Source organism: Thermobia domestica, chromosome 14, assembly GCF_964235325.1.
Source record: "Thermobia domestica chromosome 14, izTheDome1.hap1.1, whole genome shotgun sequence".
NCBI classification, from domain to species: Eukaryota; Metazoa; Arthropoda; class Insecta; order Zygentoma; family Lepismatidae; genus Thermobia; species Thermobia domestica.
Genome location: NC_137467.1, coordinates 144,427,320 through 144,455,206, shown reverse-complemented (window position 1 = coordinate 144,455,206; position 27,887 = coordinate 144,427,320). Strand labels below are relative to the sequence as shown.

The 27,887-nt window shown below is 35.9% G+C and overlaps 1 protein-coding gene across 2 annotated transcripts; it reads right to left on the bottom strand.

The window, feature by feature from the left end:
* On the bottom strand, window positions 1-26,669 carry scf (Calumenin B scf). Of its 2 annotated transcripts, none has more exons than XM_081739000.1 (7): window positions 26,464-26,669; window positions 23,481-23,592; window positions 20,230-20,357; window positions 16,532-16,725; window positions 14,583-14,825; window positions 9,034-9,149; window positions 1-1,863 (listed from the first exon to the last, which is right to left on the bottom strand). In XM_081739000.1, the coding sequence occupies exons 1-7, from the start codon at window positions 26,559-26,561 to the stop codon at window positions 1,675-1,677; spliced, it is 1,080 nt and encodes a 359-aa protein (XP_081595126.1). In that variant the 5' UTR covers window positions 26,562-26,669; the 3' UTR covers window positions 1-1,674. The 2 variants fall into 2 exon arrangements, with proteins under 2 accessions (XP_081595126.1, XP_081595128.1); XM_081739002.1 differs by having other exon boundaries at window positions 26,460-26,663.
* Window positions 26,670-27,887: the final 1,218 nt, after the last annotated feature.

Sequence of the window (27,887 nt, the reverse complement as noted above, 5' to 3'; positions counted from 1 at the left end):
TTTATTATTTAAAAAAAAAAAAAAAAAAAAAAAAAAAACCTTTCATTTTTGGAATTAGTACAACTTTGTAAACCTTGAACACACCACCAGTCGACAACTAACACCTTCATAAACGAATAAACAAACAGGAAGTGAGAAAACAAAAGTCTCTGCAAACAAACAAGAAGTAACATTTGTTAAATTTTACTCTATTGTGGAGAATAACATAGAATATTCCTTTCTATTGAATGGCAAATATACATAATCTTAAAATCAAGTATGTTCAGACCACTGTATATACTGGTATTCTTATTTTACTATTATTATTATTATTTGTAAGTGGACAGGGAAAATTAGAAATTATCTTCTCTTTTCTAGTCTCAGTGTAAGTAACACACACAATTTTTATTGTACTTATGGTCTCAAAATTTTGATTTTTGTTTTACAGATATTTAGAGAGAAGGAAAACAATATTACGGACATAGAAGTAGTTAATAGGATTCTGTGCTTTCTATGTATTCACTTGGCCTTAGTATTTTGTTATAATACTACTTTTTATTTTCTTGTTTACCTGTTATCTACGTGCTCATGGTTATAACAATGTTCATATGCATATAGTTTGATTATTATTAATATCAGATATTAGCTTCTCGCTATATTTTATGATTCCACATTTATAAAACTTTCTTTCATCTCTCATACATCAGTAGGCATTTGAAAGAAAAAAAAAATCGCTAAAATAATTTAAACATATAAAGGATATAAATATACAAAAAAAGTATAAAATACAAAAAACACAGTATAAAAAAAGGGCTGGCTATGTGTTCGTGTAAGGTTCATTCAAGTGAAACTAGACTGCCATAAAATCTTAATGTTCTAAAATTCTGTAAACCAAGAAGTGGCACCAATATGCATAGTCATGTAGTGTGCCGGGAATAGGAAAGTACAGAAAAGCAAGTGAAGGTTGTACGTGGATAAAACCAACTGCAAACCATTTCTTACGAGTACAAATCGTACTTCACACATGAGTTTGTGAAATATCTTCGAATGTAGTTCCGATTTGTCATACAGTCCTGTGACTGCCGTATCTGGAGTTTAAATTCTAAATAATGTGACAGGTGCTGTGAAACAGTAGTATTCGCAGAAACTGGCTCAGGTTTCTTCCCATGCCAAGAAGATAGAACCTTCTCTTAATGCTGGAGGGAAGTAATTCCTGACTCACCTGACCGTATAGCGTACATACAATGTATAAAGTCATTACATCGCATATATACACTATTGGGGATCGAAACTCCGGTTCTATATTTCACTTGAAAGGAACCTTATGGAAATAAGATGCCCAGTGAGAAAGCTTTACAAAGGAAGACTTTAAAAAAAAAGCACATTTACATACAATTATTGTCGCTTTTCACACATTTATCAACGCATTCATACAACGAAGTGCAGTCTTTTCCTGTTATAGAAAGTAATAATAAACAATATTACAAAGTCCATAGCTCAGGCTTCATTTCTTGTAAACAATAATACGTGCCTCAGAGCTGTTAATATTACATCTACTTCCAGTTAAGTAATGCTTTGTTTATAAATAAAATAAAAAACAACACATGCAAAAATATATGATAAAAAATACTCGCCAAATAATATAGAAATGGTATATATATTGAACTACGATAAGTAATTATTATTTTGTTAAGGTTAAAATTCATCATGCCTCACTAATGCTTCTCCAAAATCAGTTGCTTGAGATCCAACAAACAGATCATATTTTTCAAGAATTTCTTGTTTTGTTAACTTTTTATCTTGATCAGAATCTGACATGTAAATTAGATGCCGAGCTTCTGCTTCTGCATGATCAAAATCAGGAGGAATTATCCAATTTTTTACCTGAAAACAAAGGAAATCGAATGTAATCAATTATTGTTAAGGAATTTGAAAGCTGATCTAAACATTTTTTTCTAACTCTTCCGTTCCCAGAGGATACATACAGATGGTATTGTACATTGAAAGACTTACCTGCTTAATACGACCACCATTAGCTTGCAGAACAACTCGGATGTTATGGAACGAAGGCATATAAGTCATGAATATAATATAATAATGGAGCAGTCAGTTCCGTCAGCGAGGTTGAAGATAGTGGTTTCGGATTCTGAGCTACAGAACTGACCATAAATGTTTGTTAATACCAGTGTTGGGCAAATTTCAATTCAATTAACAATTAATCTGTAAATTTAATTGTTAATTGCAATTAACAATTGAAGTAATTGTTAATTGCAGTTGGCCATTAATAATGAAGAATCAATTGCAATTAATCAATCGATTGAAAGTAATTACAATTGAATTCAGTCATTCAATTGCAATTGATTTCCACAGCAATTACTTTCAATTGATTGATCAATTGCAATTGATTTTCACTGATTAATTTTCAACACTGTAGTTCAGAGAGGGCGTGGGACAATGAAAACTTTAGCCACAACCAATTGACTCACCACCCATCGTGACCCACGACCCACTCTGACCCACCACCCACCATGAACCACTCTCATCCACTGTGACCCACCAAAACCCATTGTCATCAACTCTGACCCATGATTCACGCCCTCTTCTCTACTGACTAAAGAGTTTAAACTTGTAATAAAACAAGCCTATGAAATCATCACTCATCGGAGTTTGAATTTCTACGATCAATCGCCCAAGCACCTCAGCCAATGGCTCGAACCAGCTTCGTTGAAACGAGTCCATAGGCTGGGTTCCAGTCAGCTCAACTGAGTCGATGGCTCGAAGAAGCACGGTTGGGGTAAGCAATCAGCTCGGTTCGGTTCGGCTCGTGTGAGCCATCTGCTCGAACTGGCTCGGTTGGGTGAGCTGTTGGCTCGGCTCACTTCTCGGTTCGGCTCGATAGTGAACGAGCTGTGAGCGAGCCGCTTGAGTCGTTGACAACCCTAAACCCAGGTCGAGCAGTTTTGAACATGTTTGGCTGGAATCCTATAACTTTTAACAATTTTTGGCTCGAGCCCGAATACTTGCTCCTCCTGAACTCCTCCGTAACCGATGTCCTTGCCTCCTGAAGATTTCTTGACGACCGAGATCGACAGTCAACTAATTTTTAATATTCAGATACAAACCGCCTATATTCCATGTTTATATACGGTGTTATAATAATAATTAGTTATAGTAGTAGTAGTAGTATCATTAATAATTATATTGCCTATGTAGGATACTTGAAGCGAGTAGTACTTGGAACTACACAAAGGATTTAGCTCGAATTGGCTCGTTTTGGCTGAATTTGCATCAGACTGATTGTAAAAATAGGCTGTTCCGGGTACTGATCGAGTCCCGCAGACATTTTTGACGCATTCGCTCGGTGGTCCTTCAGGTAAAAATTCACAGATTTTCAGGTCTATATATAATGCAACTATAGTTTTCCTTACCAGATGGTTGCTCATCCATCTACCTATCTATCTAGAAGAAAGAAAAAAAAGAATTTTGCAAAACAAATTATTTTATAAAATATGTGAAACAGTAAAACAAATATCACTCCTGCCCTTTACTATTTTATAAAATATACCCTGCCAAATAGCCTGGTAAAGTAAAAAAGTGAAATGGGTTGTGAGACGTAAAAATCAGTACCTAAAATTCCCCAACTTTTCGAGGGTTTTTCAGCTTTTCGTAAAATTTCCTTCTTAATGTACTACAGACGATTACCTCACACACTATTAACAACGGCTAGGCGCTGCACACACATCCTCAACGTTACAACCTCATGTATCTTACGTATTGCAAACTACAAGTATCTCCATTAGTTTGATAACCATCTGTATGTCTCAGTTTTGGAATATATGTCACTCACGATCACATATCCCATTAATTCCACATGTTTCCTGTATTATATCTGGCAATAGACTATTATATCTGGCAATAGATGGCACTGATGTGGCCATTTTCACTGTTACAACGGATTCGTTCTACTCTTTCAGAATTCAGAAGAAAAAGAAATAAGCGGAAAAGTTAACCAGTCAAAGAATAACAAAACAAAAACAGTATGTTCGGGTTAACGTCCCGCACTTATGATTTATAGGCTACAGACGACAAATTAAGTGCAAGGGAATAATGAAGATTAAAGAACTCAAGAATAACCCACAAATATGAAGTTACCCACCACAATAAGGCTGGGTTCGAACTATGGATTCTTCGCAACATAGATAAGCGCTTTAGTATTTGTCCCCCCCGCCCCCCCCCCTTCAAACACAATTAGACTGACAAGTTACAATGACGAAACTTGTCGTTACATCAGAGCACATTCGACTTAACAAGATAAACTGTATTAACGTTTAAGAAAATACCCATTCATATACTGTTTTGATAACGGCTTATATATACACGGTGGAAAGGAACAAGACTGAAAATCTTTGGGAGTTAATTCTACAGCTAAAAACAATGGAAAAAAGTTCCAATAAACATAGGTTCAACATGGCGGCGTTTTCAAGCAGCAGCCTTGCGACGTTCTAGTGCAATATCTGCTGAACAAAACAGAGATATTGACGTCGGGTCAAAAGAATGTAAAGATCATACCCCACCGAAATGATGGTTTAAACAGAAAGGAGCAGAGCGAACTGCACAAGGGGACTCCCCAAAGGGAGAAGGGGATTCATCCAACGAGATGCAGTAGGGAACGTGACGTACAAACGTAAAATGACCTGGTTATGTTTAGCGTATGTACTGAGTGATCGATTGGAACGTGCAAATGGGGATTCCCCATTGCAGCGTTGGGGAGAAATGTATACGACAGAATACACCACGAACGAAGTGGTTTGTTGGATCGATGGTTCCACTCGCAACTATTTTCCTACAGCGTCCAAAACAGAAAAATGACAGAATCGGGAGAGGGTGTTGATTATTGCTCTACCAAGTACCAATAAGATACAAAGTGACGAGAAGGGAAGTGAAAATATACAGATCACGACAAAAAGGCATCTTCAGAATTCAGAGGTTAGACTACACATTACATTCTTCCTTTGGGGTGTACCCTTGTGCAGTTTGCTCTGCTCCTTTTGTGTTTGCGCCATCACTTTGGTGGGGTATCACCTTCTTTACATTCTTTTGACCCAACGTCAACATTTATTTGTTCAGCAGATATTGCACTTAGAAGAAGGAGGCCAGCGAAACGACGCGTTGGACCTACGTTTATTGGAATTTTTTCCTCGTTTTCAGCTGTAGAATCACTTCGATTTCGAAAACTGCCATGTGACCTAATGACCATCACGGGCGAATCCAGAACTTTCTCCAGCAGGGTTGCAGATATTTTTGTGTGGGGTAAGAAGCAGAAGAGCTAGTATGAAACAGAATTATTTACCTTAGAATATTAAGCCAGCGAAATATTGGCTTCAAAAATTGGTCCGAAGAGTATTAAACAAACTACTTATATCAAGAGTTGCTATTTAATTTTGTAACTTGTTTGTTGATTCGGTAGCAAATTTCGTGGTTTAATTTTTTTATATATATTTTTTTTCGTACATATAAAACTGAATAGTAAAGCACATTTTTTTCTACCCCTGTACTACTATTTTTTTAAAAACTTATTTATGTATTTATTTTTTTCCCACACACAGACTGCATGTTTCAAATGCAAGAACTACAGCAAGAACAAATCTTCAATCCTTAAATTGCTCACCTTCTTCAAAATCTGGATTCTGGAGCGTAAAAGTTGAATTGTACAAAACAGTAACCAGTTGGTTCATAGTTTTTATTTAGAAATCCTATTACAGAAACACTTGCATTAGTGTGCGCAAATGTCTCAAGTTAAAAACAAATTCTCGATGTTTATTACATCATCAGTTTGCTGAGTTTCGCAGTTCAAGATCGTTAACTGAATGTTAGTTCAAGATTATCGATTGAGTGTTATTTATGACCGTACCTCGTCCTATACATATCAACGATTTTCCATTACCCATAAACTAGAAAGAAATCTTGTTACCAAACTATATATTTATCCCATCACTTTTATTCTAAATTTATACAATGGACAAGCACAGAATTTCATACATCATGTCTTATGTATCAACAAGTTCTCTTTAGGTATGTTGAGACTAGAGATGCAAGGGCTCGGAAAAAAACCGGCTTTTTTGGAAAAAAACTCGGTTTTTTCTGCTTTGCTTTTTTGCTTGGGAAATTTTGGGCTTTTTTGAAAATTCTGCTTTAAATTGATAAAACAGACTTTGTATCGCTTCTCTATAACACAAAAAATCATTTAATTAGTGGTTGATGCTGATAATAATATGAAACATCGAAAATAAACTATGAATTTCGAAAAAATATTTCAAACAATTTTTCTTCAACATATTTACATTATGAATTCCACAGGATTAACCAATGTATATAATAAGAATTTTTTAACCTCCTATATACAAAAGTAAGCAGAGTTGGCAAGAGCCATGGTTGTTTTTGAAAATGCCAAAAACCCGTTTTTTGGGGGATGTTTAAACCAGGCTTTTTTGGTTTAAACCAGGCTTTTTTGACTTAGATTTTTTGCTTTATGTATTTATATTACATATTCACAGAAATAAGTTTGTTTCGCCTTGATGTTATTATGCAACAGCGGGGTTATGCCGGAAGAACTCCCATAAGCTTAAAGAAGTGCGGTCAGTAAATTTCTTAAGTTGAGAATCTCCCGCCCTAGCCATTGGGAAAATCCCGTCATTACTTGAAATGTAAGACAATAACGGGAAAATCCTGTTATTGCTTTGCATGTAAAATTTAAAGGTCAACGTACCATAATCAGTACGCTAAAACTGAGGTATTAAATTACAAATTTAGTACAGGTACGTAGATATCATTGAAAGTCCAATCCAAGCTAATGTTGGAAGCTACGTAGGCAATCGATATATTTTGCCAATTTCTATCAATATATTTAAGCAATATTGGCTTCTTTATAAAACAACACGCATTTAGGCATGCAGAAATATACAATTTGGTTTGTTTCGTATATTTAGGCTTAACATCCTTACGAAATACCGAGGTTATCAAGGAGAAGACTTTCGCTTAAACTGACATCCGAACCGCTACTTGGGTTACGCATGAAAGAAGGTTTGTGGTTCGACCGAGAATTGAACATGGGACACCTTGATTAAAAGGTGAAAGGGAAATAAAACTATTGCAGGTGGTTTGATATCTGGAAACGTTACCATGAAGTTCACACGATTCGCATTTTTCATTCTTTTTATTTTTGTGGTTTACCCAATCACAGTTTACCCAATCCTCAAGTTTTCTGAATTTTTAACAAGAGGGATTCAACATATCATTACGGAACTCCCCCCCCCCAAAAAAAAAAAAAGACTACGGAATATATTTAAGTTAAGCTAAATATAACTGCACAACAAACATGACTGAGTGATTAGCTTTTGCGCTTCTATCGGGAAGTCCGGGATTCAACCAGCATTCGACCATTCTGACAAAGCTTTTCTTCATTCCATCTGTGAATGTAGAAATAGTGCGTGTACTGAGAGTTGGGCGACTTCCTTTTTTATTGTTTTTAAATCGTTATTATTACTAATTACCAGCAGTGACGGTTTTGCGAAGGTTAGGGGGCGGTCTTTCGGACTGAAGCCCGTTCTCCAAAGTTACGGAATGTCTGCAACAAACGAAATATCTATTATTTATGCCTTTACTCATAAACTTTAAGCTCCCGTCAAATAAAAATTACGAATGTTTAAAAAAACTAAACATTAGTAAGAAACCCTTCCCAAAATACTTTTCTAAATCCGCCACTGATTCTCAGTATAAAATGATTTTTAAAGTTTTATCCGGAAGATTATTGCTAAACAAATAAGCGAAACGAAATATTAGTTATGCCTATACTCATAAACTTCAAGCTCTTCCCAAATAAAATTAGGACTTTTTAGGAAACGAAACAATCAGAAAAAACCCTCCTAAAGTACTTTTCTAAATCCGCTACTGATTATTTGTATAAATTGGTATTCAAGGTTGTGTCCGGAAAATTATTGCTAAATCACTTCACAGCTACAGTATAACAGAAATGTGGAAGTACGGTTTGACGGATATATTGAAAAACGTACGCTTTGACGGATAAATAGAAAAACGGGCAAGTTTAACTTTTGCGCTAGAAGCTAGAGTACTAAAAATTACGGACTTAGAAATGAAACACGGATGACAAACTAGAGAAGAAAAAAGATGTCGATAACTCAAAAGTTAAAATAAAGTTAAAAAGCCTCTAAAATTACCCTCAAATACTACATTCTTCATGTTAGCTTTAATTCGTAAAACATGTGCTCCATCCATCTTGATGGTGAATTTCAGAGCGAAATATCACATTCAGGTCATGTAATTCTTATCTAACTATAGAATATACTATAAGAAAGCTATTTAGATAGAAAAATCATGAAGTTGAAAAAAGCCAAAATTTCCAAAATTCTCGTTTTTTTCCCAAAAAAGCCGGCTTTTTATGTGAAAAAAACCATCGATTCAAAAAAGCCGGCTTTTTTGCATCTCTAGTTGAGACACAAGAGGCAGGTATGTCTCAACCGTTCGCAGATTTTCTGCTTTTGGATATTTACCATGTGAGAAATATACTATTACTATTAAATATAGCACGAATTTTCGTGATGTATTTTATTCCGGACGGAAACAATAAAAATTTGTAAAGCAATCACAATTTGTAAAGCAGTCAGAGAAAGAATTTACCTATTTGGGTACAGTTCTTGGTAACATTCACAAAATAGTAACATTATCTCTGCTTGTCAGATAAACGTAAATAAAGTGTCCTTTTTCTGAAACAATTTAAAATTAGCAGTAATGAGATGCAAGTGAATGTACAGTCTGCAGCAAAAAACCTGCAACATAAGCATATAAGTTTCTGAAACGACAAAGTCTTTTGCTTCTAAATAAGTGAGCAGGGGAGGATTTCTCCTGGCCTGATTCGTGCCACTTAAACGTTATGTTGATTCTCTGCGTTGTTAGGCGTAGTTTCACAATAAACTTACATGCTCATGTTGCAGGTTTTTTGCTGCGGATTGTACAAATGACTTGAGTTAAAATACGTACCTCTTCACTATCCATATATCCATCTCCATTCTTATCCCTGAATTTTGTAAACTGTTCTCGTTCATTTGTCACCCAACTAGGTTCCTCCTCGCCTTCACTGCCTCTGTACATATCACCTTTAAAATTGAAGTGATACGAATTACAATAATACTTCTAATAGGAAAAAAAAAAGAGACTATACCATAATACAATATTTTTTTAGTTTAACAAAATATATATTTGAAACAATACTAAGGGGGAAAAAATTAGTTAATCGTCGAGGTACGACAGACATTTTTGTTTTAATTTAACGTCCCTCTATTGAGCACCGAAGCTAAGGAAGACTGTGATGAGATGGATCATTAACTGATGGAATGAAAAACTAGAAGAAAACGGGAGAATCCTGAGAAAACACGCACATGGTGTTCGTCTACCAGAAAGACTACTTGACGCGGGCTGGGGTCCGAACCAGAAACCCACGCCCCCACTAGAGGTTAGGGCTGCACCACTGACACCCCACGGTCCCTCGACAACCGACTTCGGTTACGACTGCCCGGTCGTAACTCGATTTGGTCTAAGTTAACCACATGGTGAACTGCGTCGTGGGTAAGTCGTTAGCATATGCGCCTTTGGCGTGGGGACCCCGGGTTTGATTTCCGGTTGCAGCTCATGTGATTCGGATCCCTATGTTGTAGATCCACGTCTCATATAGCCTCGCTGCTGAAAGGGACACTAAACTAAAATCAAACTATCAACCACATGGTACCCATTGTACAATATAATATAAGGTACTACTTTGATCAATCGCTGGCCGACGACTTACGCCGCGGTTATACTGAATCAAAATTCGTACAAAATTTGGTCGCACGTATTCTCATGAATTAAACAAATTAATTGATATTAATACACGCAGTTACATTACTCCCGTCCTATTCGTGTGAATAAGCGGCTATAAACAATTTATTTAATTCATACGAATTCGTGAGTCTGCACGAGCAAATTTTGTAATATTTGTGAACTAGTGTATCCGCTTCTATACATAACATTTTCAACGATAACTTTTAATCAATGAGAGGACGGCCCTGATGCTTTCGAAAGACACCACCATGTAAACAATTCTTTGTTATTTTTATTTATACTTCATTCACTTCTAAAATCACAGGTAAATATGTTTTTACATATAAAATTGTTTATATATCTATAATCTAGCAGCAGTTGTTTTGTTTTATATATGTATTAGCGACATATTTGTTAATATTCCTTACATATTATTGACTTATGAACCAGTATTTGACAAAAAGGGAGATATTCAGACTAACGTATCATAGCTATAATTTGTGTGCTATAAATGTACATAAAAGATGAAAGAATTGTGGGATGAAAAGTGAAAGAATGCAGAATAACTCCGAGAAACCCTGCAAACAGTATTGTCCGCCACAAATTTACAAGACCTAGTATCGAACCAATTCTCTGTACAAAAGTAAAGCTCAATCACCAAACCACCATAATCATACGTAAAACGTGGTATCAACATTTCTAAAAGAAAAATTTAACTTGTTTTTTTAGAAGGGAACAGGAGTTCGATACAGTTAATATAAATCAAGAACTTCACTTTAACATAGGCCATAAGCACTTTAATTGTGTACCTCGGGTCTTTTTTTTTTTTTTTTTTTTTTTTTTTTTTTTTTTTTTTTTTAATGTTACAGTAAGTAGTTCAATGTAAACGACCTAGATATTAATGCAGCTGTATCGATGAAAATTTAATGGGTATACTAAAGTTTCTATCGGTACAGCTACATTGGTGTATCTGCCGTTTACAATGAACTATAGTAACATTCAAAAAAAAAAAAAAAAAATCACAGACCACGAGATATTATATATAAGAGCAGACATATATGATCGATTTGAGGACATCTCTAAAAGATATGATGATGTAACTTGTGTTCTTTGTTCGTTACAAACTCACGTCTGATTGTCTGTTCAAGCGAAAGCAATTTATTTCTTTAACAAAGTAGTTGTGTTATTTTCGAAAGAAAGGAGGCACTTTGATTTTGAGTATAGCCTGCGAATCTGATCTTTACTATATAAAACAGTAAAATGTTTTGTCATGGGGTAAGTTATTCAATTTAATTATCATATAATTATAAATGATCCTCAACTTTGGAAGAGAAATATTACTGATACGACAGGATGGGAAGCCAGACGCAAAAGGTTTCATGAAAACAGGACTATCTATTCAACACTATCTATCTATCCCACACTTTTTTTTTTTTACTTTAATATTATTATTATTATTATTTTTAACCCAGTAAGCTTACTTTCTTACTGTGGATACTTATTTACTCGAACTTCCTGTACTTGGAATTCTACAAAAAACTTGGAATTCGTACCGAACGGAAATGTGTACTAATTATATATTTAATGTCTCAGTACTCTGAATAAACTCAAACCATAATGTGTCTCTTCGATTGTCTCCAACCAACAAATTCCCCCCCCCCCTTTTTTTTTCTCCTGTAGCATCTAAATTTTTGGTTTAATTTGTTCTTTCAAAGCTTGAAGTTTTAACGCCTTTGGGTGCTCCTTAAATTTATTTCTAAAGATCCTTTTTATAACCTTTTATCACCATCTTTTCGAATCTACACTTATTCTTTGAGATGTTCTTTATATCCTCTGTGTTCTTGTGTCTTCTGCCGCTTGAGCAAAAGAACTTTCTGAATACTTTCATGAAATTCTGCTGAGGAACACAGCAGATGCGTCTAACTTCCAGCGTATTTTAAGGCATTTCCCTAACTTTAAACGTTAGTGTGATCAATGCCTTAGCTGCATCCACTTTTGCACCCTCGTAAGTATTACGTCATGATTACATTGTCGACAGAGTTTTCGTTGTCTCAACATCACGACGCAATTACAGTTGACTGACTAGTGGAACTAATATCTCTTTTCAGCACCCCTTCTATGGGAGACAAGATCCACTGCTTAATGTGAAATCCGAGTGCAGGTATTTATGAGGAAATACTCTTCCACTGAGAATCTAATTCGGAACCACATGTATAAAATGTACACTTAGCCATTTTGCCACGAAGAAGCACATGAGTCCATTAACGAATCCTGTTCATGTCCATAGGAGTAAATGAAAATGGCAGCCATTTTGGTGGTATCTGAATTGTTTCGTACATCTTGTCTACTGTCTGTTAAAGCGTTCTTCATTAATCATTTTTCCATTAAAAAATGAGTTGGGAATACTCTTTGGAATTGCTACCTGTCATTTACTTTGCACAAGTTTCTACAGAGACATCTATTCTCAATGCCTCAAATCTCAGTAAACACATGCCCTACACTGTGAAAATTTTTATAGAAGTTATCATGAAAGTTCTTTTAAAAATCGGAAGGAGGGGAATTCTTCCTTTGTCATTCACACTTAAAAAAAAAAAATCATGTTTTGTGGGCGTTATCGTGGGACAGAGACGGTTGTACAGGCACACAAGATGCCGATCGAGTCGAATGACAGAAGCTTCGCTAATACTCGCTTCAGTAATGAAAAATCATAAGTATTCTTAATCATACTTCTCACAACCTAACAACAAAATACATAAACCACACCGTGATGAATATAATAACTTCAAATACACTAATGTTATGGTTTTAATCACTTATTAGGACTTCAATTGTAATGTGAATATTTTTTTTTATTTCTTTTCCAGTAGTTGTGAAGGCGATAATATGTTGAAAAACTAAATACTTATTAGAAAAAAACTCAGTAAACAATTTATAATAACTATATTACCTTAAAAATATAATTGATTTATCACTTTCACTGGTGTTATAATTTAATACATGAATGTCAGGAAAAGATTTGTCTTTTAAATAAGGAAAATGCATCCTATAGTTGGTGTATTTATTCGAAGTTATTAACGAAGTTCTGGTAACTATTTACTCTTATCTACAGAACGGATGAAAAATAACTAGGTATTAAACTGTTGTAAGTTCTGTAATATTGACTTATTTGTTAGGAAAATTCGTGCATGTCCTTTATAACGTAAGAAAACAAAAGAATAATATTCTTTTGTTTTCTTACGTTCTTTTTTTTTTAAACATATTATGTTGAACTTCAACACAGGCACCTGTGTTGTTAACCAGCTTCCTCAAATGGCTACCGATTCAATTAATACTTTGCTGAAGAAAATCAATTGCGATTTTGGTAATAACTTCTTGAATCGTGCCTCCAATTCCTTCACACTGTGAGCTTTGGACTTAATACATCTCCTCCTTAGTGTAGCCTCACATGAAAAATATCACATGAAATGAGAATATCACATCTGAACTTCTTGCTGATCATTCGTGAGGTACACACCGTTCAAGTCAACATCTAGAAAATTCACACATATACAGGTAAGTGGTTCGCCATGTTTGTTTACATTGAGTGTACTGCTTTCAGCGATCAATAAATAAGCTAAGTGAAGCACGCAATATGAAATTATCTAAATACAAGGAAGAATCAGAAACTAAGGTTACAAGGCCAATATTTTTGAAGTTTCGTCTATTACAGAGGAATGAGGAGTGTGCGACAATTTTAAAACATGGAGTTGGCAACTATGCAGAATTTCAGCCACCCGCAACCTACGGTGCTAGTTGTAGGTAAACACAAATGGCAACTCGTTTGTAAAACTGGTCTCGCGAAGAAGTCTGCTCAGTTATTCGATTTCTGTGGGCGAAACACTAACGGCGGCTGAAATTCACCGGCAGCTGGTAGAGAAAAACGTCATCGGCGAAGAGCCCAGAAGACCACCATGCTGTTGAAGCAGTTTCGCTGGAACATCATCGACCATCCTCCCTACAGCCTGGACCTCGCTCCAAGAAAAATGAAATGAAATCTAAGTTCAACGTCCCACGCTTATGCCGGTTAGGCTAAAGGAGACGGTGATAATGAGAAATGAGTGAAATGGTGGAATGAAGAAAGTGACCCCGAGAAAACCCACGAGCACGGTGTTTGTCCACCACAAAGTCCACACGGCGCGAGCTGGGATTGAACCAGGGATCCCAAGCACCGAAGGTGAACGCTCTACCACTGAGCCACCGCGCCCCCATGACCTCGCTCCAAGAGACTCACCTGTTCCCTCACTTGAAGGAATACCTAGGAGGCCATCGCTTCGCTTCAGACAAGGAGATGAAGCTCTTCGTCCCAACGTGGCTGAACACGCAAGAATAGGATTTTTTACCAGAATGGAATCTTCAAACCCATCCCACGATGCAACATGTGCTTCAACCGATATGGAAACTATGTCGAAAAATAACCTAATGTATGTACTATCTGTTGGCTGTATTGGTTGTATGAAATAATATATATAAGCTTCATTGCAAATTTTGTAACCTTACTTTCTGATCATCCCTCGTACTTTATATTATGGCACCGTTTTCAACATGAAATGTTATAATTTCTAGATTATTACAAATTGCTAGTTATTTTTCACCCACCCTGTATACATAACGTAAACTAAAATCAAACAAGCATATGCGAGGAAAAATGTAACTGAACTTCAGCGAAAGATACTCAAAATAAAACCATAACTTACCAATATATTCTTTTAATGATATTTTGCCATCCTTATCTTTATCTATATCTTCCATTGTCTCGAGCACAACGATATCTCGCATGTGGCCTGCTTCCTCTGGATGGAGAAACCCCGCAAATTCCTCTTTCGTCAACGCATTGTCACCATCCACATCAGCTACAGTCCAGCGCCTCTGGTCACGGCGCAACATGTCTTGATAAGAAAAACCTTCCTCGCCCCGGTCTAGCTCATTCTGATCCATATCTACAAAAAAAATGTTCACATGATGAAATATTACTCTTATTTTTCTTGCGCATTAGTGATTTTCTTACATTTATTGTCATCTCACTTCTATAATTTTAAGTTTTAAATGGTTATATCTATCCGGGGGTGGCAAAGCATGATATGTACAGTTTTACAAAAAAGCAATTCACAACCTCAAGAATTAATTGCGAATAAAGGCAAAAACCTTTTTGGTTACCTTGTATTGTAACGTGACACACCATGTGCATACACTATTGTTACAAACGGTTCGAGTCCACTTATGTCGACTGACCACCACCCCTGATTCTTCAACACACGAAGAACATGTTTCTGTTCGGTATTTTGAATGCGCGATTACATTGTTATCAATCAACAGTTCCCATGCATTTATCACGCTGTCCACCATAATACAGTATTTTGTTTCGCGAAAGGCGTGCGAGGTTGGGCCCATTTTCTGTTTTAGGAAAGTGAGAAATTAGGTTCAGCACGTCTTTTCAATGTATGTTTGTTAGAAAGACTTTCTCCAGATATTTCTATTCTTTTCTACTTATTCTTCCACATCAGAGAACAATGACGCTATGTTCTCTATGAACTTAAGGCGAAAACTCTTGCGGTGGGTTCTACAATGTAGACTTACGCGAATGTGTAGCATGTAACAATTTGTGATACATTCAGCACTGTCAACTATAATGTAAATATTAATATTCGTATGTTACTTACTTATCTTTGTTTTACAAGTCAATAAAATTACAGGAATTAATTGAGTAGAAATGCAGAAAAACTTGTCAACTTGGCCACTTGCTCATCTTGGCCTGGTTCGTCTTAACCTACTTAAGACATTCGTTAGTTATTACGCTGTAAGTTGGCCACCTATCTATCTTGGAAGTTGGCCGCATGGAAGTAATGTTCACCCTATAATGATGATAATAAATTTACCTGCGTATCTTGGCCATGCAAAATACCGTTTTGTTATTTTTCTTAACTCTCGCATTCCCATGAGAGGCACATATTCTGTATTTGTGACTGGAGACAAAGCAGTATGAACTCCACGCTTTGTTCTTGGAGGTCAATGGCCAGAACACTACCCTGATAAAGGAGTGGTGAAGAAAGATATAAGAAAAAGCACATATAGGAATTCAGGAAATGGTTGTACGTATTTGTTTACCCTAAAGAAATGTGTCTACAATAAACCGCCATGAGTAAATTTATTACGTGTAGATGTAATAAACATACTGTAATAACTATTTCTAGTATTGTATATTGTTATGATCATTATATACATTATTTAAAAGTAGCTGTCGTGCCATTGCTTATTAAAATTTTACAATCAAGTAATACTAGAAATTCTATTCTAGAAATACACCAATCATATCTATTTTCTGTAAGTTGGCCACTTTTCAATAGAACCAATGGTGGCCAACATAGATAGGTTTTACTGTAAATATTAATTGTTCACTGCCTGTAGCAATATGTATTATTATTATAAATTAGATAACGTATTACACCAAAAAATCAATACGTAATAAACACTGGAATAAAAGTAACTTATTACAACACTACTACACGTTGCCATTATTCGGCATTTGAGGTGAACTGTTGTTTTCCTTGAAAGTCCTTTATAATACCATAGGAAATCAGAAAGGACAAACCCTCTACCGTTGGGCGTTCTACTGTTAAAACAACTGTCAGCCTTTATTAAGACTTACCATCCATAAAACCATAGACCATCTTCTTATATTCCTCCCACTCAATTTTCTCCTTATCTTCAGGATTATGGGCCTTCCACTGTCTGTCTACGTCATCCACAATGTAACGCTTCTGCGTATATTGTATCCACGTCTTTAGCTCATCCTGACTAACAAACCCATCGCCATCCTTATCTATTTTATCTACAATTAAACTGAAATTAAAAAAATAATAATATATAGTCGATTATATATCATAAATGGAAACAGTCACCGATTTTTTCATACCACTTCCCTATAAATCCAAATTCAACTGTATATGAAGAATGAAAAAATGTACAACTGGAACAAAAATCGACTTCAGGTTACCATGCTGCTGCGTTAACCACAAAGCAACTCAGTCCGCTTCCTAAAGACTACGAGTACGAGATTGGGATTAGATGTGTTATACTGCAGCTCTTTTGCATCGGTTAATGTCTAAATTTTAGTAACAAGTATGTCACGAAAGACAGTACAAGATAGGAAAAATGCAAAGACAGTGACAAAAGCACTAGTGTAGAACTAGTAACACAGTGGGATAGTAACCTCTTGCCGGAGCTACACAGCAAGGGTAAAGGAAGGCTCAAATTAGTACGGAAGATTAAAAAAAAAAAGTCAAATTCATGTCGGAATTGTCCAGGGTGGATTGATTTAAATCAGTCCGATTTAAATCACTTGATTTTTTAAAAAATAAAAATCGTTGATTTAAATCAAATTCCGAAATAAACTAATTTAAAGTGAAAATAAGTAAAATCCCGTTTCTGTTTTGTTATTTCGACTATGGAAGATAATAATCATAATACAATGAGACTCAAATGTTCAATATGTATAGTACAGTATGAAAAGAAGTATCATGCAAAGGATGATAAGGGAAAATCCCGTTTTGAAGGGGTAACGGAGCAATCCTGCTTTCTTCTCTTCGTAACATTGGGTTCGGGTTTTTAAATTCATAACTATTCCAACGGGAAAATCACCATCGACATTTAAAATGAAAATTCTTTTGTGTGCGCGTCTGTTTGTTCCCAGATAATAGGGCGTATTTAGAGAGGTCCTATCCCCTCTCCGAAATTTTTTTGAGTTCATAACTTTAGGCGAAATTTATATATGTCGTGATGTGCGTTCACGCCTTTCTGCGTCGCGACATAAGGTGTGATGACGTCATAAATTTAAAAAAGATATTTTGTTATCCCTAATTTTATTAATTTTTGGCGGGCTTACATTTTGCATTCAGAACACTGAAATTTTGCACATTCGTTCAGTGCACCCCATAGTATTTTCAGATCTCTGCGTGAAAACAGGGGAGTCTAGAGGGGCAAAAATGTAAAGAAAAAAAAAGATATTTTTAACAAAAAAAGTTTTTTTCGCGATTTTCCCGCCTCAGATGGAGACATATGAATGATATCGTTTGAAAGGCTGTTCTATTCTGAAGAGAATGATATAGAAATAAGGATCTTAGGAAATTGTTACCTGAGATCCTGCTTTATACAGGAATCGGGTATTTGTGGGATATTTTTCGCGGGCTTACTTTTGGACCTAGCAGATTGAAATTTTGCACACTCATTCAGTGCACCCCTTAGTATTTTTCAGATTTGTTTCAGAACTCTGCCTTAAAACAGGGGAAGGGGGTCCAGAGAGGTAAAAAATAAAACTGAAAACCCCTTTTTTTCGTGATTTTCCGACCCCGGATACAAGATGGAGACATTTGAATGAAAATCTGTTTTATTATGAAGAGAATAATTTACAAATCATGATCCTAGGATAAATAGAGATGTCTGGGAAAATTTTTATATTGCATCCGGGTCATCTGTGGTATTTTGGGGATGTTCTTAGCTCATTGTTAAAAATTTTTCACGCCCTTATTATTCAAGGTAGAAGCCTGAAATTTTGTACACACGTTTAGTACGCCCCTTAGTATTTCGCTATTGATTTTGAGATCTGTGCGTTAACACAAGAGAGTCCAGAGGGGATCAAAATTTGGGAAAAAGATCAGAAAAAAATCCCGATTTTTCTCAAAATTTCCCGCTTCAGGGACATGATAGGGAAATGTGAATGTTACCGTTTCAGAGGCCTTTTTATTCTGAAGAGAATGAGGTATGAACCATGATCCTAAGATAAATAGGGATGATGGTGTAGCTGCTTGACTGAAAGTCTATAATTTACCTAGAGAAAAACGCCAGAATTTAAAACGGTTAAGAAACAATGTTTGGGATTGATATAGGTTAACGATTGAGGATTAATTCAAAATTCAACCCCTATACTTTCACTTAAATGGCATAATTAGCATGTAATACTAATTCCAAATGCTTATTTTTCAGTTCGCGACTTGTATTATACGAGGAAAAAGTTAATTTAAATTAAAAAATCGATTTAAATTAAAAATAATAATATAAATTAAAATTAAAAACAAAAATGATTTTTTTCCACCCTGGAATTGTCAAATGAGTTGGAAACGAAAAATGCGTTTAGTGACACTAGACAGGGACGAACACAAGAGGAAGAGAGAAATGAGGTAAGTACAACCAATATAGGTACGGCATGGAGGTGTCGAAGAAACAAAATCCTGAGAGATCGTTTGGTGGCCATTTTCAAGTAGTGTTGGTAAATCTACTCGTAGGGTAAAGTCAGCTCGAAGCTAAGCATGAGGACAATCCAAAAGCATAATGCCTAGCTTCACAGGCGACACATAGTCTGCTTCCTGAACAGCCATGCATTCTTACCAGTTGAACTAGGTGCTCACCCACTTAGACCACATGCAATTATACTTCAATTCCTGCTGTAATTGGACAATTCAGTTTCTACATTAGAGAATGCCTACATGCATTTTTTCACCCTTTGTACATCAAGTATAGCAGACTTCAAACGATTCCACTGATAAAATTATACGTGGCACCAGCGGGAATCGAATGGAATGACATGGTCGACTTAACACCTTTTCCTCTTTTCATTATATAAGGATGTGAAATAACGCATGTTTATGATTTGTTAATTTACTCTCTTGCTTACTGCGTCTATTGTGCATCGAACACCATTAAAAGATCAATACGTAGTATTGTTAACTTGTAGTAAAACAGTTTTATTTTCTAAACACGAAAAATCATTATATGCACCAATTTAAAATTGTTCAATGGATCCTCGGTTCAAGAAAGCTCTCTTCTCGAACAAATCGGCTCATGAACTAGTGAACTAGTTTAATGAACAATTTCCTTCGACTCATGAATGATATTCCAAGGTACAAATGCACATACCCACACGCCTGTACCCACAATCACACATGCTCAATTCTGTGCATTTGGCGTAACATTTTTTAAAGACTTATTTTAGTTCTCGCTGCAGTTCCTTAGAAAGGGAAGGAAAGTTTGTATTTTATTAGGTTAACCCAATCATATTACATGTACCCCCACAAAAATACAATTTAAATGTATAAAAGTTACTAAAACAACAAATCATCGATGTGAACCAGTGCTCAAAAACAAGGACGATATAACCAGGGAATCCGCCGTTATTGTTTTCCAAGTATACTTATGTAAGTAGATAAATTTGTAAACCGAAGCTTCTCAAAAAGAAGGAATTTTCTTCGAAATACTGAAGGCAATATCCACACCAGCTGGATTCATGGAACATAGAAATGAGGGTTGTGACACGAATATGTATTACTTCCCTTAATAATTTCTATCTCTTACCCTAATCGTCTCCTGCTTTCTTCAGGGGTCAATTGATCAAAAGTTTTTGCTTCTTCTCCAAGGAAAGCTTCATGGTCGTAATCTGGGTTATGTTCTCCATCTTCGTAATGATCTTTATCACTTAATTCCTTTGAGAAAAAAAAAATAACATTATTGTTTTACTAATACAAACGACTTACATTAGAAAACAAACAACTACAAACCTTCTATAGAACCGGCTAAGCAATCGCCGTGTCATCATGAACTAGCGTACAGTTCTTACTTTACCGCAACGGCGTCACATTTCCGACACCTACATGACTTTTTTTTTCTTTCTTTTCAACTGCCCGTAAAACATGAAGAAAAATATGAATATACAAACTTTATTGTATACAAATAGTAGATATAATCCTCTGCTACTTTACAACATAGCTACCATTGCGATAATGGCCCTTATACCTTCGGACAAGCTTTCCTACAACTTCCGCAAAGAAAGTTTCTCCCTGATTTGTGGTAATATATGGGCAATTTTGAAGCGCATTTTGTGCACAATTTGGACCTTTGAAAATGTTCAGGAACCTTCTGTTCCCTTTGTCGATCACAATGTACAAAGAAGAAAACAAAAGTACCAAAAGAAAATTCTGACTAATAATAATCAAAATGAAATACGCCAATTGTATAATTTCATCATACGCAAACAGTATAATTACTATCTAGGAAGTATTCACATATTAGGTTTGATGCCAATGTGAGTAATTTCCAAAAAGCAAACAAACGAAAACAAATTATTACTTGGTTATCAAAATAGTCGCTGTCTGCAACTATATACTTCTGCCATGCTCAGCCAACGACTGGATCCCGTGGCGAAAGAAAAATGAAATTTTTGAGTTTAATGTCCTACGATTATGCTCTTCAAGATACGGGAGACGATGATTCAGACAAATGAATGATGATGGGAGAACTGGTGGAATGACAATGTAAGAGGAAACGGACGTACCATAAGAAAATCCACGGACACCACAAACTTATTTGGCCGGAGATCGAACCTGGAACCCCACATACGAGAAGAAAGAGCTTTACCACTAAGCCCCCTCCCCCCTTGTGGAGAAAGAAATCTGGAGTCTGCAATGCGGAATCGTCCTCAGCCGCACTTTCCATCACCCAATCATCAAGAAAGTCTTCCCTCCCAGTAAGTGATCCGAAATGGCGGAAGAAAAAGTAGTAGTTGATGGGAGAGACGTCAGGAGTAGATGCGGATGGGTTTCATACTTCAACTCAAGGAGAGTCTGCGAGCTACATTTGCGGTTCATTGTCATACAACATGAAAACATCATGTCTTTGTATATTTCTTGACGCTTGCGGACAAAGGTGCGGTGCATTTCATGGAGTTCAGCACTGTAACGATCCGCAATAATGAAATGAAATGAAATCTTTGAGTTTTACGTCCCACAGTTATGCTGGTGAGGCTAAATGAGACGGTGATGAGTAATGAATGAAATGGTGGAATGAAGAAAGTGGGAGGAAACGAGAGAACCCTGAGGAAACCCACGCACACGGTGTTTGTCCACCACGAAGTTTACTTCGCGGATCCGCAATAATGAATCCACCTCGTCTAATAAAGGCGTAATGGATCAACTGCACCACAGATCACATACCAGCAACATCTTCTAGGGATTTTGGAACCCTTCCTGGACTTTGATCACGATCCACTGACGGTTTATGGTTGTCATAGTAAAACTTTCCTGGTTGTTCCTCACAGAACTGAAGATTTCCATTCTTGTTGGTCGGTGTCAATTTATGTGGCATACATGAGGCTACCTTTTTCACCTTACCGACTGCACGGATCCACAGAACGACAGTAATACGGTGTATGCCTAACTCGTCAGCAACAGCACCAACACTTCCACAGAGTTCCTGAAGAGCTAATCCCAACATGACTTTCATCGACGCCCACGAAGCACATTATGCTGTTATCGAAACGAAATTTGTCAAACCAACAGTGAATAGTGTGATCACTCATCATTCTTGGCTCAAATGTACTGTTATTGTGTTTTGCGCCTTGCTGTGCAGAAAAATCTCTTGAGTTTTACGTCCCCCGCTTATGCCGGTTAGGCTAAAGGAGACGGTGATTATGAGAAATGAATGAAATGGTGGAATGAAGAAAGTGGGAGGAAACGGGAGAACCCAGAGAAAACCCACGCACACGGTGTTTGTCCACCACAAAGTTCACTTGGCGGGAGCAGGGTTTGAACCCGAGACCCCATGCACCAGAGGTGAACGCTCTACCACTAAGCCACCGCGGCCCCCTTGCTGTGCAGAATGTCCGTTTGAATTCGTACAGAAAAGTCACTCGCAATTGAGTGTTTCCTCTAGTGCACTTTCATACGACCCTCTTCAACATCGCACTGCCTCCTAACCGCCTATTTTATTTGTTGGACGTGTACAAATCCTGTAACGTTATATGAAAGACTTTAGTCCCTTCCTGTGATGTACTGCCGGGGTGAGTTTCCCCACCTGACGACAAAGTGGGAATTTCATTCATACCAGCCTAATAATTTGTCGAAAACTGGAACACACAAAATTATAAAATATAACTGAAAAGCCAACAACGATAAGCATTCACTAACACTCAGAATAAGTGCCTCCTAGCAAGTGCTTATATTGTTTTCATATCAACAAATTATGAAACCCATGTACTGTAATTTTGGTTATTACGAATGTGAATTCAGTCTTGGCTTTAGCTTTTAGTACGTGAATCGTGGTCGACGAAACAAGAACAGACTGGTTCCTGAAAATCTTGCAGGTCAAATATACAGGTTTAATAAAGTCGAATTAAATGTACTAACCTTTTGGTATTCCTAAAGTAATAAAATGTGGGGAAAAAAGGCATACATAGGGTAGTCTCCAAAATATAATACGTAACTAGGCTAAAAACGTCACATTTTTTAAAAAATAAAGATTTCCACTGAACATGAAGTTTTAAGCATGTGAATATCCTGCGGTTGCTTATGTTTTAAGCCTTTACAGTCCTTGACAATGGATACCCGATAAACTACCCGAAATATTGGATTTTATTCTCTCAGGAATACAAAACAGTTAATACATTTTATTTAGTAATAAATTCCATATACTCCATTCGCTTTATTAGTGTTTAGAATAAAGTCAGTTTTATTACTGAATGATACTGTTTCAAGCCAACGAAATATCCAGAGTTCTTACATTTATTTACTTATTTAAAGATATTTCACGATCTGGTGTTTATGACAGCTCACCTTGTTTAGAACTCTCTCTTTCTTTTCTTCCGGCTTTGGTATTGCGAAGCTGGCCCCTATGATGAGTACTAACGTCAACGAGAGAAACACTCTCGACATTGTGGTGTGGAACCTAAAAAAAAGAAGAAAAACAATTACCAAAGTTACTAAAATGAATTGATAGGATGCATATTTAATAATCAAATACTAATCTTAAACTCCACTTAAGGACTCGTTTTATTAATATAAATGTATACGTTTCGATGATTCCTTGTCGTAAGTTCAACTCCTTTTTTTTTAAATTTTATTTTAGTAACAAATTTCTCAGTTTAGCTTTCGCTGTTAACAAAGCAATACTCTAATACCCCCTATATATTATAATATACTATAACATATACAAGGTGTCCACAAAGTCCTGCTACCGTTACAACTTTGTCTCTTGTAACCTGGTTCCTAATTATTCGAAATACATGGTATCATGTTGATAGTATTAGACGTTTAAGTCCTTTTGAAAAAAAATGCCTCGTCCACCGTACTTCGTTATCACCGGTACTGCTGTAGACGCCCTTAAAATGTTGATGTATATGATACTATAGCGTCCTTAGTTTATAATACTGAATAATAAATCTGATACTCAAAAGTTTTAGTTTCACATGTAACTTAGATTTGAAATTTGTAATATCCTGGTCTGTGATTTAAATAATACAACCATGTTGATGTTATGATTAAATATAACAGCAACACTGTTAACCTAGTGTTATTACATAATATGTCAATGTCTCCCCGTCAGTATCTGCATGGTACAAAATATCAGCGTTTTTTTAAGTCATTAGTTTGAGTTACAAGGGCGTGTTAAGATAAATAGACCACCTTATACTTGTAAATTTCTTCGGTTTTTACAATTACAAGTCTATGAACTAATATAAAATATTCCTTCAATTACAAACCGATGATAAAGACAGAGTCATTGAAACGTATACGATTACATTAGGAAATCGGATGCTCAAATGGAGTTCCAGGTTAGTACTTCATCATTAATACCAAAGTTACTAGCACTGATTTATTCATCTTTGTAACAGTATTAGATTCGAAATTCTAAATGGAGTGCACATTCAACTTACACCACACACAACTGAGAGTTAGTAATTATTGGCTTTCATGTGCAGTAATTCATCAGGTTACCTCTTGACACTGCACACTCGGAAGATATTTATTTTCATCATCTGTTCTCTATTTTAGCCCCTGATCCTACTGCTGAATTTCTTCTAGCGCAACCATTTTTTAAAATAGCTACAGTATCACCTACTTAACTAATGGTTAGTGTTCTTCCTTCGCAATCAGGAGGCCTGGTTCGGATCCGATAACCTGCCATCCCAACTGAGGTCTTCCTCAGTTCACTAGACGAATATTGGAATAGTGTCGTTAAATACTGTATAGACCCTTCCTACCCCATTTCCTCCCGCTTTCTTTCTTATTGTCGTTGTGGTTAGGGGTTTTAGTTGTTAATTTTTCCACTTCAAATAGGCCTCGAAGACTGTATCTAGAAGCTTATTTGATTAATATCGCGTGGGTGTAACTGCAAAAAGTTGATTTTGAGACAAACGAAATCTGGATCTGTATAGTAAAACTGCACGTTTTAATCTTTTTACTGCTTCTTTGTAGGTTTGAAACTGGAGGGGCAACTCTAAACTTAAGCCACCGCATTTTCTACAATTTATTTTTAGATTTATGAAGCCATGACTTTTACTTACTTTTAATAGATTTTCCTGATGATCACCAGCCATGTTTACTAAACAAATGCTGATTACATTCCCATAATCCTTCCATGAAGTAACTTTGCGCCTGGTAGTTCCCTTCGCTTGCCAAATAGTTTCATGTTTAAAACCGCTTATATAAGAAAATAAGAACAACTTTCGCTCTCTTACACATTATCAAGCACACAAACAAGCAAATTATTCATTCCTTTTCGGTAAATCAAAATTTTGCTAAAAACGGATGACCAAGTTTGGAACTTAACTCAAAGAAATTGCCTAACTATGAATATACTGTAGAGTTCATAGAATGTCCCGGGTTTTGGTATGAAAATCTGCGAGGCTTTTGGGACGTGAACACCGAGTCTACTTGCCCCTGTTACGATAATGCCATTTGCGAACATACGCTGCTTATTAAAATTTCAAAATAAAACATCTAAAATGAATGTAACCCTCATATTAGTTCTACAAATTACAAAGAATAAAAAAGTCCTACTTATCTGGCACACAAAAGTACCACTTACCATGACATTTCTACTCTAAGGTTACTTTTTCTGACCCACTTCCAGTAATGTTTACAATGCTTTGCCTTAGGAAGGTAATTCAGACTTAAATTACCAAACAATGAGAAATGATGAACTTTTCTTTGTGTTAAATGCCCTTCTTTTAAAAGAAGTTATGGTTAATAGCTTAAGTGATGAATATAACTTTTTATTTCGCAATACAGAATTGTTCTGAAGTTGTTTCATTTGAGATGCCGGTTCATGAAATTGTAAATATACTTGATAAACTAACTACAATGAAGGGATGATACGTCAATTTTGACAATTATCTATTAGTCTTAAATACATTTTCAGTATGCTACTAACCCACAATCGTTCTTCAATACTTTAAAATTAATGAAATAAATTTAAACAAACACTGTTCTTTATAATTACAGCATACTTCTGTAATGATGTTTTAAACGTCTAAATATAAAGTGATGTGACGTTAAAAGAGATATCAATGATTTAAAATGCTCACCTTCTAATTATCAACTTAAGAATTCATAACAATGTAAATATACAAAAAGTCTTGACAAGCCTACACAATCAACCGCCCACAAAAGAAAAACATTTGAAGTTATCTGTGAAAGTCACAATTATTAAATTTTATTTTGTTTATGGACCATCTAGATGAAAAGTCTTATCTAAAATATGCAAAATAATTACTACATTGATCTATTGGAAAGAATACAAAGTCAAAATACTTGCAATAAGAGTCGCGTACAGCTTCCCACAGACTTTCTGCCACAGATCTGATTCCGCGCTGGAAGAAAGTTGATTTTCATCTTTCTGTACTTCCAACTCATCTACAACGTTGCCACATGGAAATTTTTGGGTCGAGGTCCTACTTTTTCCATATACACTTTCAACTTCGTCCATAATTTACAAAAATAAAACATCCTCCCGTTCCATAATTGTTTGCGTCAATACAACGCAAAGTGTGCCTTTTTTTGTGCAGATTAAGAATATTCCTTTAACTTTTCTTCTTTTAAATGCAGTGGTCGAAGTGAGACGGTATGCGGTGGTATGCCATACCGCCTCTGGTTTTTCTGTGATTGAGACATACTTTCACTGGAAAGTAGATGCTAATATACCTTTAATAAATCAATTTTTATACACCGTAACTGACTAATTGCTTTCCAGTAGAAGATATTATTTTTATGTAAAAATAATTTCTAAGTTGCAATATCAACATTTTTTCATATATACGGTATTTTCCCTATCTTTTGTTTTTAAAAAGAGTTGTCTATAAAGTTCACCCCTTGTTCCTAGCAACCAGTAGCGTAGCTAGATTTTTCAGGGGGGGCATGAAAAGCCCAAGAAAATTTTGAGGGGGCCATCTCTAATGAATGAAAAATTTTATTCACATAAATACACACACAAAGATGAAAACATTCACCTTGAACACACATACAAACAAACACACACACACACCAGGGGCGGATCCAGGGGGTGATCGGGGCGATTGCCCCCCAGAAGAAGAAACTTTATTGTTTTTTATATATAAATAAAATCCATTCCAGAGTTTGGAGCCCTAAAAGTAGCATTATGACAACCCACCGCCCCCCAGAAGTCGGTCCTGGATCCTCCCCTGACTCACACAACACATACACACATATATAAAAGAGTAAACCATGAACAACAAAGATGAAAACATTCACCTTGAACACACACACACACACACACGATCGCCCTCTGGATCAGCCCCTGGTGTGTGTGTGTGTGTGTGTGTTTGTATGTGTGTTCAAGGTGAATGTTTTCATCTTTGTTGTTCATGGTTTTACTCTTTTACAGCGAAAATGTAAGAATTTACTACCTCAAACAACTGGGATATATTAATACAACTGATTTCTAATATAAGTAAGTAGTTCTTTAATCACGGCGTTTAAAATATTTGTGGCTGGTTGATTTAAGTGGAAGCGAAGAAATACACTTTTACAGGTAAAGAAAATAACTTATAGGTTCATGCCTCTCCTTAAAAGAGGATCTTTCTATTCTTGTGGGCAGCATCAAACTTATCACAACTTCTTCAAGATCTAACGATTTAGCAATTTTCTTCAATATACAGTAATCCTAAATCTTTCAACCTATCATCAGTCATTGAATTGTGTATATGTCTTTAATCTTTTCAA

Coding starts and splice junctions, on each gene's coding strand:
- scf (XM_081739000.1), bottom strand. CDS start 26,561: ATGAGTTGGAAGTACAGAAAGATGAAAATCAACTTTCTTCCAGCGCGG. Junction 23,593..26,463: donor AGCTGTACGCGACTCTTATT/GCAAGTATTTTG, acceptor TCTTTTTTTTAG/GTTCCACACCACAATGTCGA. Junction 1,864..9,033: donor GATATATGGATAGTGAAGAG/GTACGTATTTTA, acceptor CTTTGTTTTCAG/GTAAAAAATTGGATAATTCC.